Genomic DNA, 14,603 nt, shown 5'->3' with positions numbered 1-14,603 from the left:
GGCAACTAGCTCGGAAATTCATTCCCAATTATATCGAATATCGAACAGAACGTTTGAAAGTTCTGAGAGAGCTTTAATTTTCCAATTTTTAAAATTCCACATTTCTGGAACTACTTGGAGTTCGAAAATTCTTCACGTTCGAATCCTTCGCATTTGGGAACATCCCTTATACATTTTCGTCACACTCGGAGCAGTAAGTATTTTATTTCCTCCAAATCGTTTCTTCCACCGATTTCTTAAACAATTTGTGAATTTTATTTTTCCAGATTGTGCCTTATAACAAAACGATGGAGCAGTGCCGACTTGGATATGACCATTTGCATGTCATACCATCACCTCCGGAAGACCAACTACCACCGGATTACGTCGTAGTAAACTACAGTTGCCCGTGTGGTGAATTCCGTACGCAATTTGCCCTGCATCTTCTTCTTTTATGCCATCTGATGGGAACACAAGGACTAAACATGGGCGGTCCTGAAGCACGTCGATATCTCCGGATACTCTCCAATTTGCAACAAGAAGCACTTGACGCCATTCGCAACGAGATGAATGAAGTTGAAGAGTCTCCTGACAGATAAATTAATTCGACTTAGAAATTAATTATTTAACTTACTTTCTTACATATTATTAAAGATTGTATAAAATATTTAATATGAAACATTTTATAAAATATACATGTTTATAGTAGTTTCAAATCTTCAAATAGTGATTAATATCTTAGATGTTATGTATAAAAAGCTCATCGCACATATGTACTATTGCACTTTATAGTAAATAAATTTTATACTTCTACTGAAAAGATTGACTCTAAATTTATTTTATCCCTTCAATCCCAATTTATCATATAATAGATTATAATTTCTGTCGAGTTTGTTAAAATTTCTTTAACAACTTTTGTGCTTCCTGTTTAGCATCTCGATCATCTTCGTTCTTTGCAGGATATTCAAGGGCCATTTTTAAATATTTCATAGCTAGCTCTTTTTGATTTAATTTTAAGTAGGTTTTGCCCAACATTAATAAATTTTGACTGTAGAAATTGGGATCAATTTCCTCTGCGGTTTCAAAGTATTTTAGAGCTTCCTCGAATGATGAAGATGGTGGTTCTCCGAATATTACAGATGCAATTTTTCTTTGATACCATGTTAAATCGGCAACTTGATAGCACCAAGTACCAAGCATGTACATAAGTGTCGGTTCTTTTGGATTTAGTTCCATTGCTCTCTGCGATATTAAACATATTCGATCAATTGCTTGACATTGTGTCGGGGAACGAAATATTTAGAAGTATAATATATATATATATATATATATTATATACTACATATATATATTGATATATTATCATGAAATATACCAGCATATGTTTCTTAATATTATATGACTCTTTTATTTGTGCTTTTACTCCTTCATAAAGAGTCTTAGAATTAAGAAGAATCGATGCCCATTTGTGTGCAGCCCAATTATCCTCTTTTATTTCAAGTGCCTTGAGTATTAAATCATAAGCTTCGAAAATTAATTTCTTTCCATCTACTTCGCTCACAATTTTAGACAATTTATACATTGCTCTACACAAACGCCATATAATTTCAATATCACCGCTATCCTAGAAAAATGTTCAGTTTTGTTATCTACATTTATAAGTGATATACATAATGTAATTACTTTATAATTTATTAGAAGGTCATGTATTTCCTGGTATTGTTCTTGCTCGTATAATGCATCGGCTTTTGCTATTAGAACTTCTTTTGTAGTTATGATTGTTTCATTATCACCCTTCTTTTTTGTAAGACCCCAAATACCCATAGCAGTGAACGACTATATGGTACATAATTTTGTTGTTAACGTGTACTGATTGCTGCTCTAATAACGAAAACTAATTGAATAATTTTGTATAATATATTAAAATTTATAGATCATTAATATTAACATTACACTTACAATTTGCAAGCAGTCAGATTATCAAGTTAAAGCTAATATCGATTAAAAGTAGAAAATTTCTCTGGTTGTAATGAAGTTTAAAAATCTTATGCAATAATATTAAAGTAATAAAAAATAAAATCGTGCTTAGATATAATTCCAAACCTTTCGTGAGGATTGAAATCTTCTATGAATAAGCGTTCTTTGTAATACTTTTATATCTCTGATAACGAATAACGCTCTCCGTAACGACATATTCAATTATAGTATTTACAGAAAAAAATAAAAAATTTGTACAATATACAACGTGTTCAGAATTGATTAATTATGACAGATGTAATTCTGATAGCAAAATTAGAAAATTCCACGTCAAATGAGAATCGAATAAAATACACAAACATTAACAGGCATTGACAGGTATCGATACTGAAAACTCGATATTTTCAATTCGATTTATCGTAAAGATGTATGTGTGCGTGTGTGCGTCTTCTTTTATTTTCTGTTAATGTCTGATACGATTAAATACGACCAATTATATAAAATATAAAGTATACAATTTTATATTTGCCACAAATACATTACACGTTTCTGAGTATTAAATTTCTTGACATGCATTCGAGAAAGAATCCGAATTAATTATGATTAATTATGATTAAAATAATATAAATTAACAATGACAATAAACTAAGAAAAATTATAATATATAGAAATGGACTATTACATTTTAATCGATGTTATCAAAATCTATTGTATATTTGTTTCATGATTGAATTATTACAAATTCAGTTTTGCCGTTTACTTGAGATACACGTGCGTGTGTACATTGTATATTACGTGAAGGAGAAAATAAATCGTACAATGCTTTACTAAATTATTGATAATTAATCCTATTTATTATTTCTAAAAAATTGCCGTTAATTATTGTTGCAGCTTTATTTATTTAGAAAAATGTTTGCGGCTGTTTCAAAACCTTTATATGTATATTCAGCCGGTTTGACCATCATTGGTGGAGGTTACTTACTTAGGTAACGTCTCTATATTTTGCAAAGAGATTATTCTTTTGAACTGCGTTTTTATTATAGCATAATATGATTGCTCATTCTTTGTTTATTCGTAAAATATAAATCAATATGTAAGTGATCCTATTTAAACGTGAAATTATATTTTACTTTACTTATTATTCATTTCTTTGATTTGCAGAGATTATCTTAGTGGAGAATTATATGAGAATGATAAAAATCTAACTGACAAAGTAATTATTGTAACAGGAGCAAATACTGGAATTGGTAAAGAAATAGCTCGTGATTTAGCTAAACGAGAGGCTAAAGTTATAATGGCTTGTAGAGATATGGAAAAATGTGAAAATGTATTTCAAAAAAATGATTCACATCATATTAAGAGTAATATTAAAATGTGAGATATAAAATTAATGATCATTTTTTTTAGACACGCCGTGACATAGTAATAGAAAGTAGGAATAAATATGTTTATTGTAGACCATGTGATCTAGCATCTCAAAAAAGTATTAGGGATTTTGTAGAGCAATTTAAGAAAGGTATATACCATATCCTATGTTAGAGTATGAAATGAAATGAAATAACATAGCTTCATTATATGTATAAAGTGAATAACTACTGATATTGACCGTTAAATATATTTAGTTCATCTATTTTTGAATACTAAATTAAAAAGAAAGTTTTCCTGAACTAATTATATCTAAATCAATTGGTCTATAGCATAATTTGTATTATCTGTTTCCATTGTAGAACACAAGAAGCTTCACATTCTTATAAATAATGCAGGAGTAATGAGATGTCCTAAGATGTATACTCAAGAAGGAATTGAATTGCAATTTGGTGTGAATCATATAGGACACTTTTTACTAACAAATTTATTGTTAGACACTTTAAAAGATTCTGCACCATCGAGGATTGTAAATGTTTCAAGTAGTGCACACAAGCGTGGCAAAATTAAATTCGACGATTTGAATAATGACAAAACCTATGAGCCTGGCGAAGCATATGCACAGAGCAAATTAGCTAATATTCTATTTACGAAGGAATTGGCAAATAAATTGAAAGCTTTTGTCATTTTAACAGAAAATAAAATTATTTTTGAATAAATAATGCAATCGATAAAGCATTATTTTTTATGTCACATAGGAACTGGTGTTACGGTGAATGCCGTCCATCCTGGTATAGTAAGAACAGAAATAATGCGATATATGGGAATTTATCAAAACTTTTTAGGTAGATTAACCGTAGATACACTTACATGGTTATTTATTAAGACGCCTATAAAGGGAGCGCAATCTGTTTTATTTGCTGCATTAGATCCGTCTTTGGATGATGTAACTGGAGAATATTTCATGTAAGTTTCAGTAAAATTTTAGCAAATTTGAATATAGCAGACCCAATATATAATACTATGCTAAAATATGATGTTATATATTCTTGTTATAGTAATAATAAAGTAGCAGAAGTTTCGAATGAAGCAAAAAATGATAAAGTTATAAAATGGCTATGATATTCATGATAATAAGCGATAAAATGCGAAAGGTGAATGGCCAACTGTCGAACGTTTAATAAGGGATAGCTTTGAGAAATTCGAAGAGCTTGAGTTACCCGTTTTGAAACGATATAAAAGAAACCGAACGAATCGATTTCATAATATTAATTATACGCGAATAATTAAGATACACGCTGAAAATTGAAATAATACACGTTGAAAATAATAATACGGTTGAAATAAAAAGCAATAAAAATATCTTAAGCGATAGAAAAGGATAAAGATCTGGTTTATTTTATATTAAAATTCATTGTTAAAAGATTTAAATAATTAACGAATCCGAGAGCATCGGAAATTAAAATTCAATTTTCGATACTCGCATTGATCAGTTATTTTCTACAACTTAATTCTATAAGCACAACTTGTATTAATGTACGTTCGTAATAAATAACGAATAATATCGTCTTCATAAATCTACCGACAATAAATCGTTCTTTCAAGCAAATGGAAAACGGGAACTATTAACGCTTTTGAATTATACAGCTACCTCTTGTCCTCTCCCTGAACCTGCCTAGGAGTTTACGACTCATTGACTCATCGTTACCCTCCGCCAAATACCAATAACAAGAAGCTGTCCCTTGATCATAAAATATATTCAAAGCCAAACAATATTTACGATATAATCTTCGGAATAGCTCAACCGACAACTATTACCGAACAAATAATTCTCTGCTGTACTTACTATATACTTAATACGACGACTGTGTAATTAATGCATAAGAAATAATAAAGCGATGGTAGATGTATCTATCGTTCAATGTTTCAGTATATAATTCTGTATAAAGTATATCATTCGTTCGAATATATTTAAGCGATATATGTACTTCGAATAACTCATAATTATAATATTAGCGAACTCCTACGAATGTAAACATAGAACATAAACTACCGCCCGAGACGATTGTTGCTCTAACAGCCCAGTGGTGATAACCATGTAACCCATATAGAGGTGACACATAAATTATTATTTATTAAAGAGCGTAAATTTAAAGAAAAAAGCAATGTATTCGCTTCCTACTCGACGACTAATAATAAATTACAATCGCATTTCGCTCCAACTCTATTGTGATCGTTTATCCTCGGAAGCATTCTCGGACTTTGGTAATTGAGGATTAAGAAGGAAATTTCGAATATCTGAATATGCGCGCACTAATCCGTCTATCCCTTAAACAAATTAACAGCTGTTTAGGTTTTACCTGCCTGCTGACTAGGGGGTCCCATAAAATTCTTAATCTACGAACGAGTATGGTGGTGGTAACAGACTCTGTCGACTATATAAGCTCGGCAACTAGCTCGGAAATTCATTCCCAATTATATCGAATATCGAACAGAACGTTTGAAAGTTCTGAGAGAGCTTTAATTTTCCAATTTTTAAAATTCCACATTTCTGGAACTACTTGGAGTTCGAAAATTCTTCACGTTCGAATCCTTCGCATTTGGGAACATCCCTTATACATTTTCGTCACACTCGGAGCAGTAAGTATTTTATTTCCTCCAAATCGTTTCTTCCACCGATTTCTTAAACAATTTGTGAATTTTATTTTTCCAGATTGTGCCTTATAACAAAACGATGGAGCAGTGCCGACTTGGATATGACCATTTGCATGTCATACCATCACCTCCGGAAGACCAACTACCACCGGATTACGTCGTAGTAAACTACAGTTGCCCGTGTGGTGAATTCCGTACGCAATTTGCCCTGCATCTTCTTCTTTTATGCCATCTGATGGGAACACAAGGACTAAACATGGGCGGTCCTGAAGCACGTCGATATCTCCGGATACTCTCCAATTTGCAACAAGAAGCACTTGACGCCATTCGCAACGAGATGAATGAAGTTGAAGAGTCTCCTGACAGATAAATTAATTCGACTTAGAAATTAATTATTTAACTTACTTTCTTACATATTATTAAAGATTGTATAAAATATTTAATATGAAACATTTTATAAAATATACATGTTTATAGTAGTTTCAAATCTTCAAATAGTGATTAATATCTTAGATGTTATGTATAAAAAGCTCATCGCACATATGTACTATTGCACTTTATAGTAAATAAATTTTATACTTCTACTGAAAAGATTGACTCTAAATTTATTTTATCCCTTCAATCCCAATTTATCATATAATAGATTATAATTTCTGTCGAGTTTGTTAAAATTTCTTTAACAACTTTTGTGCTTCCTGTTTAGCATCTCGATCATCTTCGTTCTTTGCAGGATATTCAAGGGCCATTTTTAAATATTTCATAGCTAGCTCTTTTTGATTTAATTTTAAGTAGATTTTGCCCAACATTAATAAATTTTGACTGTAGAAATTGGGATCAATTTCCTCTGCGGTTTCAAAGTATTTTAGAGCTTCCTCGAATGATGAAGATGGTGGTTCTCCGAATATTACAGATGCAATTTTTCTTTGATACCATGTTAAATCGGCAACTTGATAGCACCAAGTACCAAGCATGTACATAAGTGTCGGTTCTTTTGGATTTAGTTCCATTGCTCTCTGCGATATTAAACATATTCGATCAATTGCTTGACATTGTGTCGGGGAACGAAATATTTAGAAGTATAATATATATATATATATATATATTATATACTACATATATATATTGATATATTATCATGAAATATACCAGCATATGTTTCTTAATATTATATGACTCTTTTATTTGTGCTTTTACTCCTTCATAAAGAGTCTTAGAATTAAGAAGAATCGATGCCCATTTGTGTGCAGCCCAATTATCCTCTTTTATTTCAAGTGCCTTGAGTATTAAATCATAAGCTTCGAAAATTAATTTCTTTCCATCTACTTCGCTCACAATTTTAGACAATTTATACATTGCTCTACACAAACGCCATATAATTTCAATATCACCGCTATCCTAGAAAAATGTTCAGTTTTGTTATCTACATTTATAAGTGATATACATAATGTAATTACTTTATAATTTATTAGAAGGTCATGTATTTCCTGGTATTGTTCTTGCTCGTATAATGCATCGGCTTTTGCTATTAGAACTTCTTTTGTAGTTATGATTGTTTCATTATCACCCTTCTTTTTTGTAAGACCCCAAATACCCATAGCAGTGAACGACGATATGGTACATAATTTTGTTGTTAACGTGTACTGATTGCTGCTCTAATAACGAAAACTAATTGAATAATTTTGTATAATATATTAAAATTTATAGATCATTAATATTAACATTACACTTACAATTTGCAAGCAGTCAGATTATCAAGTTAAAGCTAATATCGATTAAAAGTAGAAAATTTCTCTGGTTGTAATGAAGTTTAAAAATCTTATGCAATAATATTAAAGTAATAAAAAATAAAATCGTGCTTAGATATAATTCCAAACCTTTCGTGAGGATTGAAATCTTCTATGAATAAGCGTTCTTTGTAATACTTTTATATCTCTGATAACGAATAACGCTCTCCGTAACGACATATTCAATTATAGTATTTACAGAAAAAAATAAAAAATTTGTACAATATACAACGTGTTCAGAATTGATTAATTATGACAGATGTAATTCTGATAGCAAAATTAGAAAATTCCACGTCAAATGAGAATCGAATAAAATACACAAACATTAACAGGCATTGACAGGTATCGATACTGAAAACTCGATATTTTCAATTCGATTTATCGTAAAGATGTATGTGTGCGTGTGTGCGTCTTCTTTTATTTTCTGTTAATGTCTGATACGATTAAATACGACCAATTATATAAAATATAAAGTATACAATTTTATATTTGCCACAAATACATTACACGTTTCTGAGTATTAAATTTCTTGACATGCATTCGAGAAAGAATCCGAATTAATTATGATTAATTATGATTAAAATAATATAAATTAACAATGACAATAAACTAAGAAAAATTATAATATATAGAAATGGACTATTACATTTTAATCGATGTTATCAAAATCTATTGTATATTTGTTTCATGATTGAATTATTACAAATTCAGTTTTGCCGTTTACTTGAGATACACAGTTCCGCCTGGGCAGGCGACCTAAACGGACGTGCGAAACAGTGCTCCAGTGAAAGTGCGGCAAGAGAGAAGAGATAGGGACAAAGTTAAAGCCAAAAATAGACAAAAAGTGGAATCATGCAGATTCCACCAATAAAAATAATTAACTCCGGTGAAACATTTTTCATAAATAAAGCTACAGACTCTACATATGTAGAGAAAAATGATGACATTATGGAAACAACACAATCCGACGAAGAGCAAAACATACCAATACACCAGGAAGAAAGCTGGACGGTGGCAACCTCCAGCAAAAAACGGAAGGTAACCCCGCTCGCAAGCGCGAGGAAAATTGATACATATGAAAAAAAACAATGGCTACAAGATATCAAACTGCACAATCCATTCAGCGCACTGCCGGAAGAGGCAGCAACGGACCCAACGGAAAGTCCGACAAACCGTACACCCAAACCACCACCAATATACGTAGACGCAAAAATAATTGACCCCCTCATCGAACTGCTAAACAACATCGCAGGAAAAGACAACTACATCATCAAACAGATAAAAATAGACCAGGTTAAAGTACAAACCAACACCCCAGAAACATTCAGAAAAATTACAAGATCACTAAAGGAAAAAAATGCAGCATATCACACTTTTCAGCTCAAAACAGACAAAAGCTACAAAGCAGTAATCAGGGGACTACACCCAAAAACAAATACTGGAAAAATAAGTGAAGAACTGGCAAAAATCGGACACCAAGTAAGGTCAATAAATAACATAAACAAATACGATACCAAGCAACCACTACCGCTATTCCTAGTTGAACTAGAACCTAAAAACAACAATAAGGAAATATACGATATAGAAAAATTACTAAACACAATAGTAAAAGTGGAGCCACCCAGGCATAAAAAAGAAATCCCACAATGCATAAGATGCCAACAATACGGACACACCAAAAATTATTGTAATAGAACCCCGGCATGCGTTAAATGCGCAAAAAATCATCTCACGACACACTGCCCATCCACGGGAAAAATTGAGGAGGTTAAATGCTACAACTGTAACGGAAACCACCCAGCCAGCTATAAAGGATGTGAAGTAAGAAAACAATTACAACGTAAACTGTTCCCGCCCCTACGAAGCAGAACAATCACTAACACACAAGCCCAACAGGACAGCACAAATCCTGAAATAATTCCAAGTACAGAGCAAGCAACAAACACCAAACCTATCAGCACCAACACCATTGGTGGTCTAAGCTATGCTCAAATAACCAGCCAATCAACACATACACACAACCAATACCACAGCAATAGTAACAATGACACTGCAGAAATCAAAGAACTACTCAAACAATCCATAAAGAACACCGAAATGCTAACCAGAATGATAAGCGAACAAAATGCAGTATTAAAACAACAAACTCAACAAATCACAGTCATGCTACAACTAATTACAAACGTGCTAAGCAAAAAATAAAAACGGACACTCTAAAAATAGCAGCCTGGAACTCAAATGGCCTGCAACAACGAGCCCTCGAAATTAAAACATTCATATACAATAACAATATAGACATACTACTTGTCTCAGAAACACACTTCACTACAAAAAGCTACTTCAAAATACCATACTACACCATATATGATACCAAACACCCCTCAGGAAAAGCTCACGGAGGGACAGCAGTGATAGTCAGAAACGATATCAAACATTATCTACACAGCCAAGTTAACAAAGAATATTTACAAGCAACCACTGTCACAGTTCAAACTAGCAGCAACTACTTCCAGTTGTCAGCAGTATATGTGCCTCCGCGACACAAAATAACAACACAAATGTGGGAAGAATACTTCCAGGACCTAGGGGACAAGTACATCGCAGCGGGAGACTACAACTCAAAGCACACGCTTTGGGGGTCAAGAAACATTACACCTCGAGGTAGAACACTGGAAAAATACATAAGAAATAATAACCTCAATATATTATCCACAGGAACACCGACACATTGGCCGACTGACCTGAACAAAAAACCAGATCTTCTGGACTTTGCAGTTACAAGGGGACTAAACACAAATAAACTAAAAATAACACCCAACCTCGAGCTCAGCTCCGATCATACACCCATAATAATTGAATACAGAAACAAACCAATTCACTATAGCAAACCAGAAACACTATGCAACAAAACCACCAAATGGCAAACTTTCAAAGAAATAATAGAAAGCAAAATAAACTGCAACATCCCGTTAAAAACTCCTGAACACATAGAACAGGCAGTAGCAACATTGACAGCAACTATTCAGGAAGCAGCAAGGACAACCACTACTCCCGAACCAACCAGCAGACAAACAATAACAATCCCGCAAGAAATACTCGACAAAATCAAAGAAAAAAGAAAAGCAAAAGCAAAATGGCAAAAATACAGAACCCGAGAAAACAAAAAACACTTAAACAAACTTGCAAAGGAAATAAAAAATAAAATAAAGGAGCACAACGATAACGAATTCGCAAAGTTCATAGGGACACTCTCCACACACGAGAACACCAACTACTCACTATGGAAAGCCACGAAAAAAATAAGGAAGCCAATAATACCCGTCCCGGCAATCAGAAAAGCAGATAACACATGGGCAAGAAGCAACGAAGAACAAGCTGAAGAATTCTCCAACCACCTCTGCAACACATTCACACCACACATTATCAACAACAGCAACCTCAAAAGTCATACGGAGGAGGATCCACAAACCACTACTACCACAGCCGACAAGGAATACACCATACCTAAAACATCGGCACAAGAAATTAGAAACATAATTGATAAAACAAAAAACAACAAAGCGCCAGGAATCGACCTAATCAATGGTAAAATCTTGAAAAACCTCCCGCCAAAAGCAATAAGACTAATTACAATAATATTCAATGCAATTCTAAGAATTCAATACTTCCCCAAACCATGGAAATTAGCACAAATCAAAATGTTACATAAACCAGGCAAAGACCCGCACCAAACTGCATCCTACAGACCAATATCACTGCTCCCAGTATTTTCCAAAATACTGGAAAAGATAATATACGACCGCATAAAACCAATAATAGAGACAAAAAAACTAATACCGGATCACCAATTTGGTTTCAGAAACAAACACTCCACGATAGAGCAAATGCACAGGCTTATAAACGAAATAATAGTAGCACTAGAAAACAAGGAATACTGCACAGCCCACTTTATAGACATAGAGAAAGCATTCGATAAAATTAACCATGAAAGTCTACTACAAACAATTAGGAAACAATTCCCGGAGCAAATACACCATTTAATAAAATCCTACCTAAGCAGCAGAACCTTCGTAATAAAAATCAAGGACACACATTCTCAAGTTAAAGACATCAAGGCCGGGGTACCACAAGGAAGCGTCCTAGGCCCAATACTATACACATTATACACGGCGAACATACCAACAACTACCAACAGCACAGTATTGACATTCGCGGACGACACAGCTATACTAGCCAGGCATACTAACCCAGAAACGGCAGTCAAAATACTACAAGAACATATCGTAAAAATAGAAAATTGGCTACAAGAAAAACAATTAAAAGCAAACCCCAATAAATGCAACCATATTACATTCACGCTACGGAAAAAGATACCACCAAACATCCTATTGAACGGCACGCATATAACGCAAACAAAGCATGTCAAATACCTAGGACTCCACTTAGATCAAAAACTTACCTGGAAACTACACATCAAATCAATAGTAGAAAAAATACAGAAAACAAGGAGACAAATGTATTGGCTAACAAGCCGAAAATCCAAACTAAGCACAGAAAATAAAGTAAAAATATATAAAACGATCATAAAACCAATCTGGACGTACGGAATACCACTATGGGGGACGGCAGCAATGAGCCATATAAACAAAATAGAGGTAATACAGGCTAAAATACTCAGAACAATAGTAAACGGACCTTGGTACGTCAGAAACGAAGATATACGAAGGGACATGGGAATGCCAACGGTCAAGGAAGAAATCAGCAGATACTCCGAGAAATACAAATCAAGAATAGCAACACACATAAACCGGCTAGCTGCGGAAACATACAAAATCACAAATATGGACAGAAGACTAAAAAGGAAGCACCCAGCAGACCTTATAAAGGACATAACCTAACAAACACGAGGATGGTACCCCGCTGGGGGTAGCCACCAACATGCTAATGTAACCGCTAAAAAATTCCACCAAATGTCCAAATTGGACAAATAGTGAATTTAAATAAATAAATAAAAAAAAAAAAAAAACTTGAGATACACGTGCGTGTGTACATTGTATATTACGTGAAGGAGAAAATAAATCGTACAATGCTTTACTAAATTATTGATAATTAATCCTATTTATTATTTCTAAAAAATTGCCGTTAATTATTGTTGCAGCTTTATTTATTTAGAAAAATGTTTGCGGCTGTTTCAAAACCTTTATATGTATATTCAGCCGGTTTGACCATCATTGGTGGAGGTTACTTACTTAGGTAACGTCTCTATATTTTGCAAAGAGATTATTCTTTTGAACTGCGTTTTTATTATAGCATAATATGATTGCTCATTCTTTGTTTATTCGTAAAATATAAATCAATATGTAAGTGATCCTATTTAAACGTGAAATTATATTTTACTTTACTTATTATTCATTTCTTTGATTTGCAGAGATTATCTTAGTGGAGAATTATATGAGAATGATAAAAATCTAACTGACAAAGTAATTATTGTAACAGGAGCAAATACTGGAATTGGTAAAGAAATAGCTCGTGATTTAGCTAAACGAGAGGCTAAAGTTATAATGGCTTGTAGAGATATGGAAAAATGTGAAAATGTATTTCAAAAAAATGATTCACATCATATTAAGAGTAATATTAAAATGTGAGATATAAAATTAATGATCATTTTTTTTAGACACGCCGTGACATAGTAATAGAAAGTAGGAATAAATATGTTTATTGTAGACCATGTGATCTAGCATCTCAAAAAAGTATTAGGGATTTTGTAGAGCAATTTAAGAAAGGTATATACCATATCCTATGTTAGAGTATGAAATGAAATGAAATAACATAGCTTCATTATATGTATAAAGTGAATAACTACTGATATTGACCGTTAAATATATTTAGTTCATCTATTTTTGAATACTAAATTAAAAAGAAAGTTTTCCTGAACTAATTATATCTAAATCAATTGGTCTATAGCATAATTTGTATTATCTGTTTCCATTGTAGAACACAAGAAGCTTCACATTCTTATAAATAATGCAGGAGTAATGAGATGTCCTAAGATGTATACTCAAGAAGGAATTGAATTGCAATTTGGTGTGAATCATATAGGACACTTTTTACTAACAAATTTATTGTTAGACACTTTAAAAGATTCTGCACCATCGAGGATTGTAAATGTTTCAAGTAGTGCACACAAGCGTGGCAAAATTAAATTCGACGATTTGAATAATGACAAAACCTATGAGCCTGGCGAAGCATATGCACAGAGCAAATTAGCTAATATTCTATTTACGAAGGAATTGGCAAATAAATTGAAAGCTTTTGTCATTTTAACAGAAAATAAAATTATTTTTGAATAAATAATGCAATCGATAAAGCATTATTTTTTATGTCACATAGGAACTGGTGTTACGGTGAATGCCGTCCATCCTGGTATAGTAAGAACAGAAATAATGCGATATATGGGAATTTATCAAAACTTTTTAGGTAGATTAACCGTAGATACACTTACATGGTTATTTATTAAGACGCCTATAAAGGGAGCGCAATCTGTTTTATTTGCTGCATTAGATCCGTCTTTGGATGATGTAACTGGAGAATATTTCATGTAAGTTTCAGTAAAATTTTAGCAAATTTGAATATAGCAGACCCAATATATAATACTATGCTAAAAAAAGATGTTATATATTCTTGTTATAGTAATAATAAAGTAGCAGAAGTTTCGAATGAAGCAAAAAATGATAAAGTTATAAAATGGCTATGATATTCATGATAATAAGCGATAAAATGCGAAAGGTGAATGGCCAACTGTCGAACGTTTAATAAGGGATAGCTTTGAGAAATTCGAAGAGC

At 32.6% G+C, this 14,603-nt stretch overlaps 5 protein-coding genes across 8 annotated transcripts in view; 3 read left to right on the top strand and 2 right to left on the bottom strand.

The window, feature by feature from the left end:
* LOC126922270 (regulator of microtubule dynamics protein 1-like) overlaps positions 1 to 2,321 on the bottom strand; it is a 26,473-nt gene extending 24,152 nt beyond the window's left edge. The window contains exon 1 of one of the 3 annotated variants that reach the window (XM_050734735.1): positions 2,083 to 2,321. In XM_050734735.1, the coding sequence (XP_050590692.1) occupies positions 2,083 to 2,172 (90 nt within the window). In that variant the 5' untranslated portion in view covers positions 2,173 to 2,321. Of the gene's footprint in view, positions 1 to 1,662; positions 1,913 to 1,938 lie in introns of those variants that run through there. The other 2 variants (XM_050734740.1, XM_050734736.1) reach the window with 2 other exon arrangements.
* The window catches only part of LOC126922307 (retinol dehydrogenase 13-like), a 17,811-nt gene extending 3,297 nt beyond the window's left edge, over positions 1 to 14,514 (top strand). The window contains exons 2-7 of the mRNA XM_050734797.1: positions 12,919 to 13,013; positions 13,189 to 13,354; positions 13,435 to 13,543; positions 13,755 to 14,074; positions 14,129 to 14,358; positions 14,451 to 14,514. Coding sequence (XP_050590754.1) covers positions 12,919 to 13,013; positions 13,189 to 13,354; positions 13,435 to 13,543; positions 13,755 to 14,074; positions 14,129 to 14,358; positions 14,451 to 14,514 — 984 coding nt within the window. The remainder of the gene's footprint in view (positions 1 to 12,918; positions 13,014 to 13,188; positions 13,355 to 13,434; positions 13,544 to 13,754; positions 14,075 to 14,128; positions 14,359 to 14,450) is intronic.
* LOC126922201 (retinol dehydrogenase 13-like) lies at positions 2,472 to 4,039 on the top strand. Its single transcript, XM_050734566.1, has 5 exons — positions 2,472 to 2,727; positions 2,848 to 2,942; positions 3,118 to 3,283; positions 3,364 to 3,472; positions 3,684 to 4,039. Exons 1-5 carry the CDS (start codon positions 2,680 to 2,682, stop codon positions 4,037 to 4,039), a joined length of 774 nt encoding a protein of 257 aa, XP_050590523.1. The 5' UTR covers positions 2,472 to 2,679.
* On the top strand, positions 4,006 to 4,443 carry LOC126922302 (retinol dehydrogenase 13-like). The gene is made up of 2 exons (XM_050734792.1): positions 4,006 to 4,287; positions 4,380 to 4,443. The coding sequence occupies exons 1-2, from the start codon at positions 4,043 to 4,045 to the stop codon at positions 4,441 to 4,443; spliced, it is 309 nt and encodes a 102-aa protein (XP_050590749.1). The 5' UTR covers positions 4,006 to 4,042.
* LOC126922273 (regulator of microtubule dynamics protein 1-like) lies at positions 4,686 to 8,093 on the bottom strand. 2 transcript variants are annotated; one of them, XR_007712693.1, is made up of 5 exons: positions 7,851 to 8,093; positions 7,431 to 7,628; positions 7,123 to 7,371; positions 6,099 to 6,989; positions 4,686 to 6,003 (listed from the first exon to the last, which is right to left on the bottom strand). XR_007712693.1 is itself a non-coding variant. In XM_050734747.1 (4 exons), the coding sequence occupies exons 1-4, from the start codon at positions 7,938 to 7,940 to the stop codon at positions 6,642 to 6,644; spliced, it is 885 nt and encodes a 294-aa protein (XP_050590704.1). In that variant the 5' UTR covers positions 7,941 to 8,093; the 3' UTR covers positions 4,686 to 6,641. The 2 variants fall into 2 exon arrangements, 1 of the variants encoding a protein (XP_050590704.1); XM_050734747.1 differs by having other exon boundaries at positions 4,686 to 6,989.
* Positions 14,515 to 14,603: the final 89 nt, after the last annotated feature.

The sequence above is a fragment of the Bombus affinis genome, chromosome 11 (assembly GCF_024516045.1).
Source record: "Bombus affinis isolate iyBomAffi1 chromosome 11, iyBomAffi1.2, whole genome shotgun sequence".
NCBI lineage: Eukaryota > Metazoa > Arthropoda > Insecta > Hymenoptera > Apidae > Bombus > Bombus affinis.
This window is presented reverse-complemented; position numbering and strand designations above follow the sequence as displayed.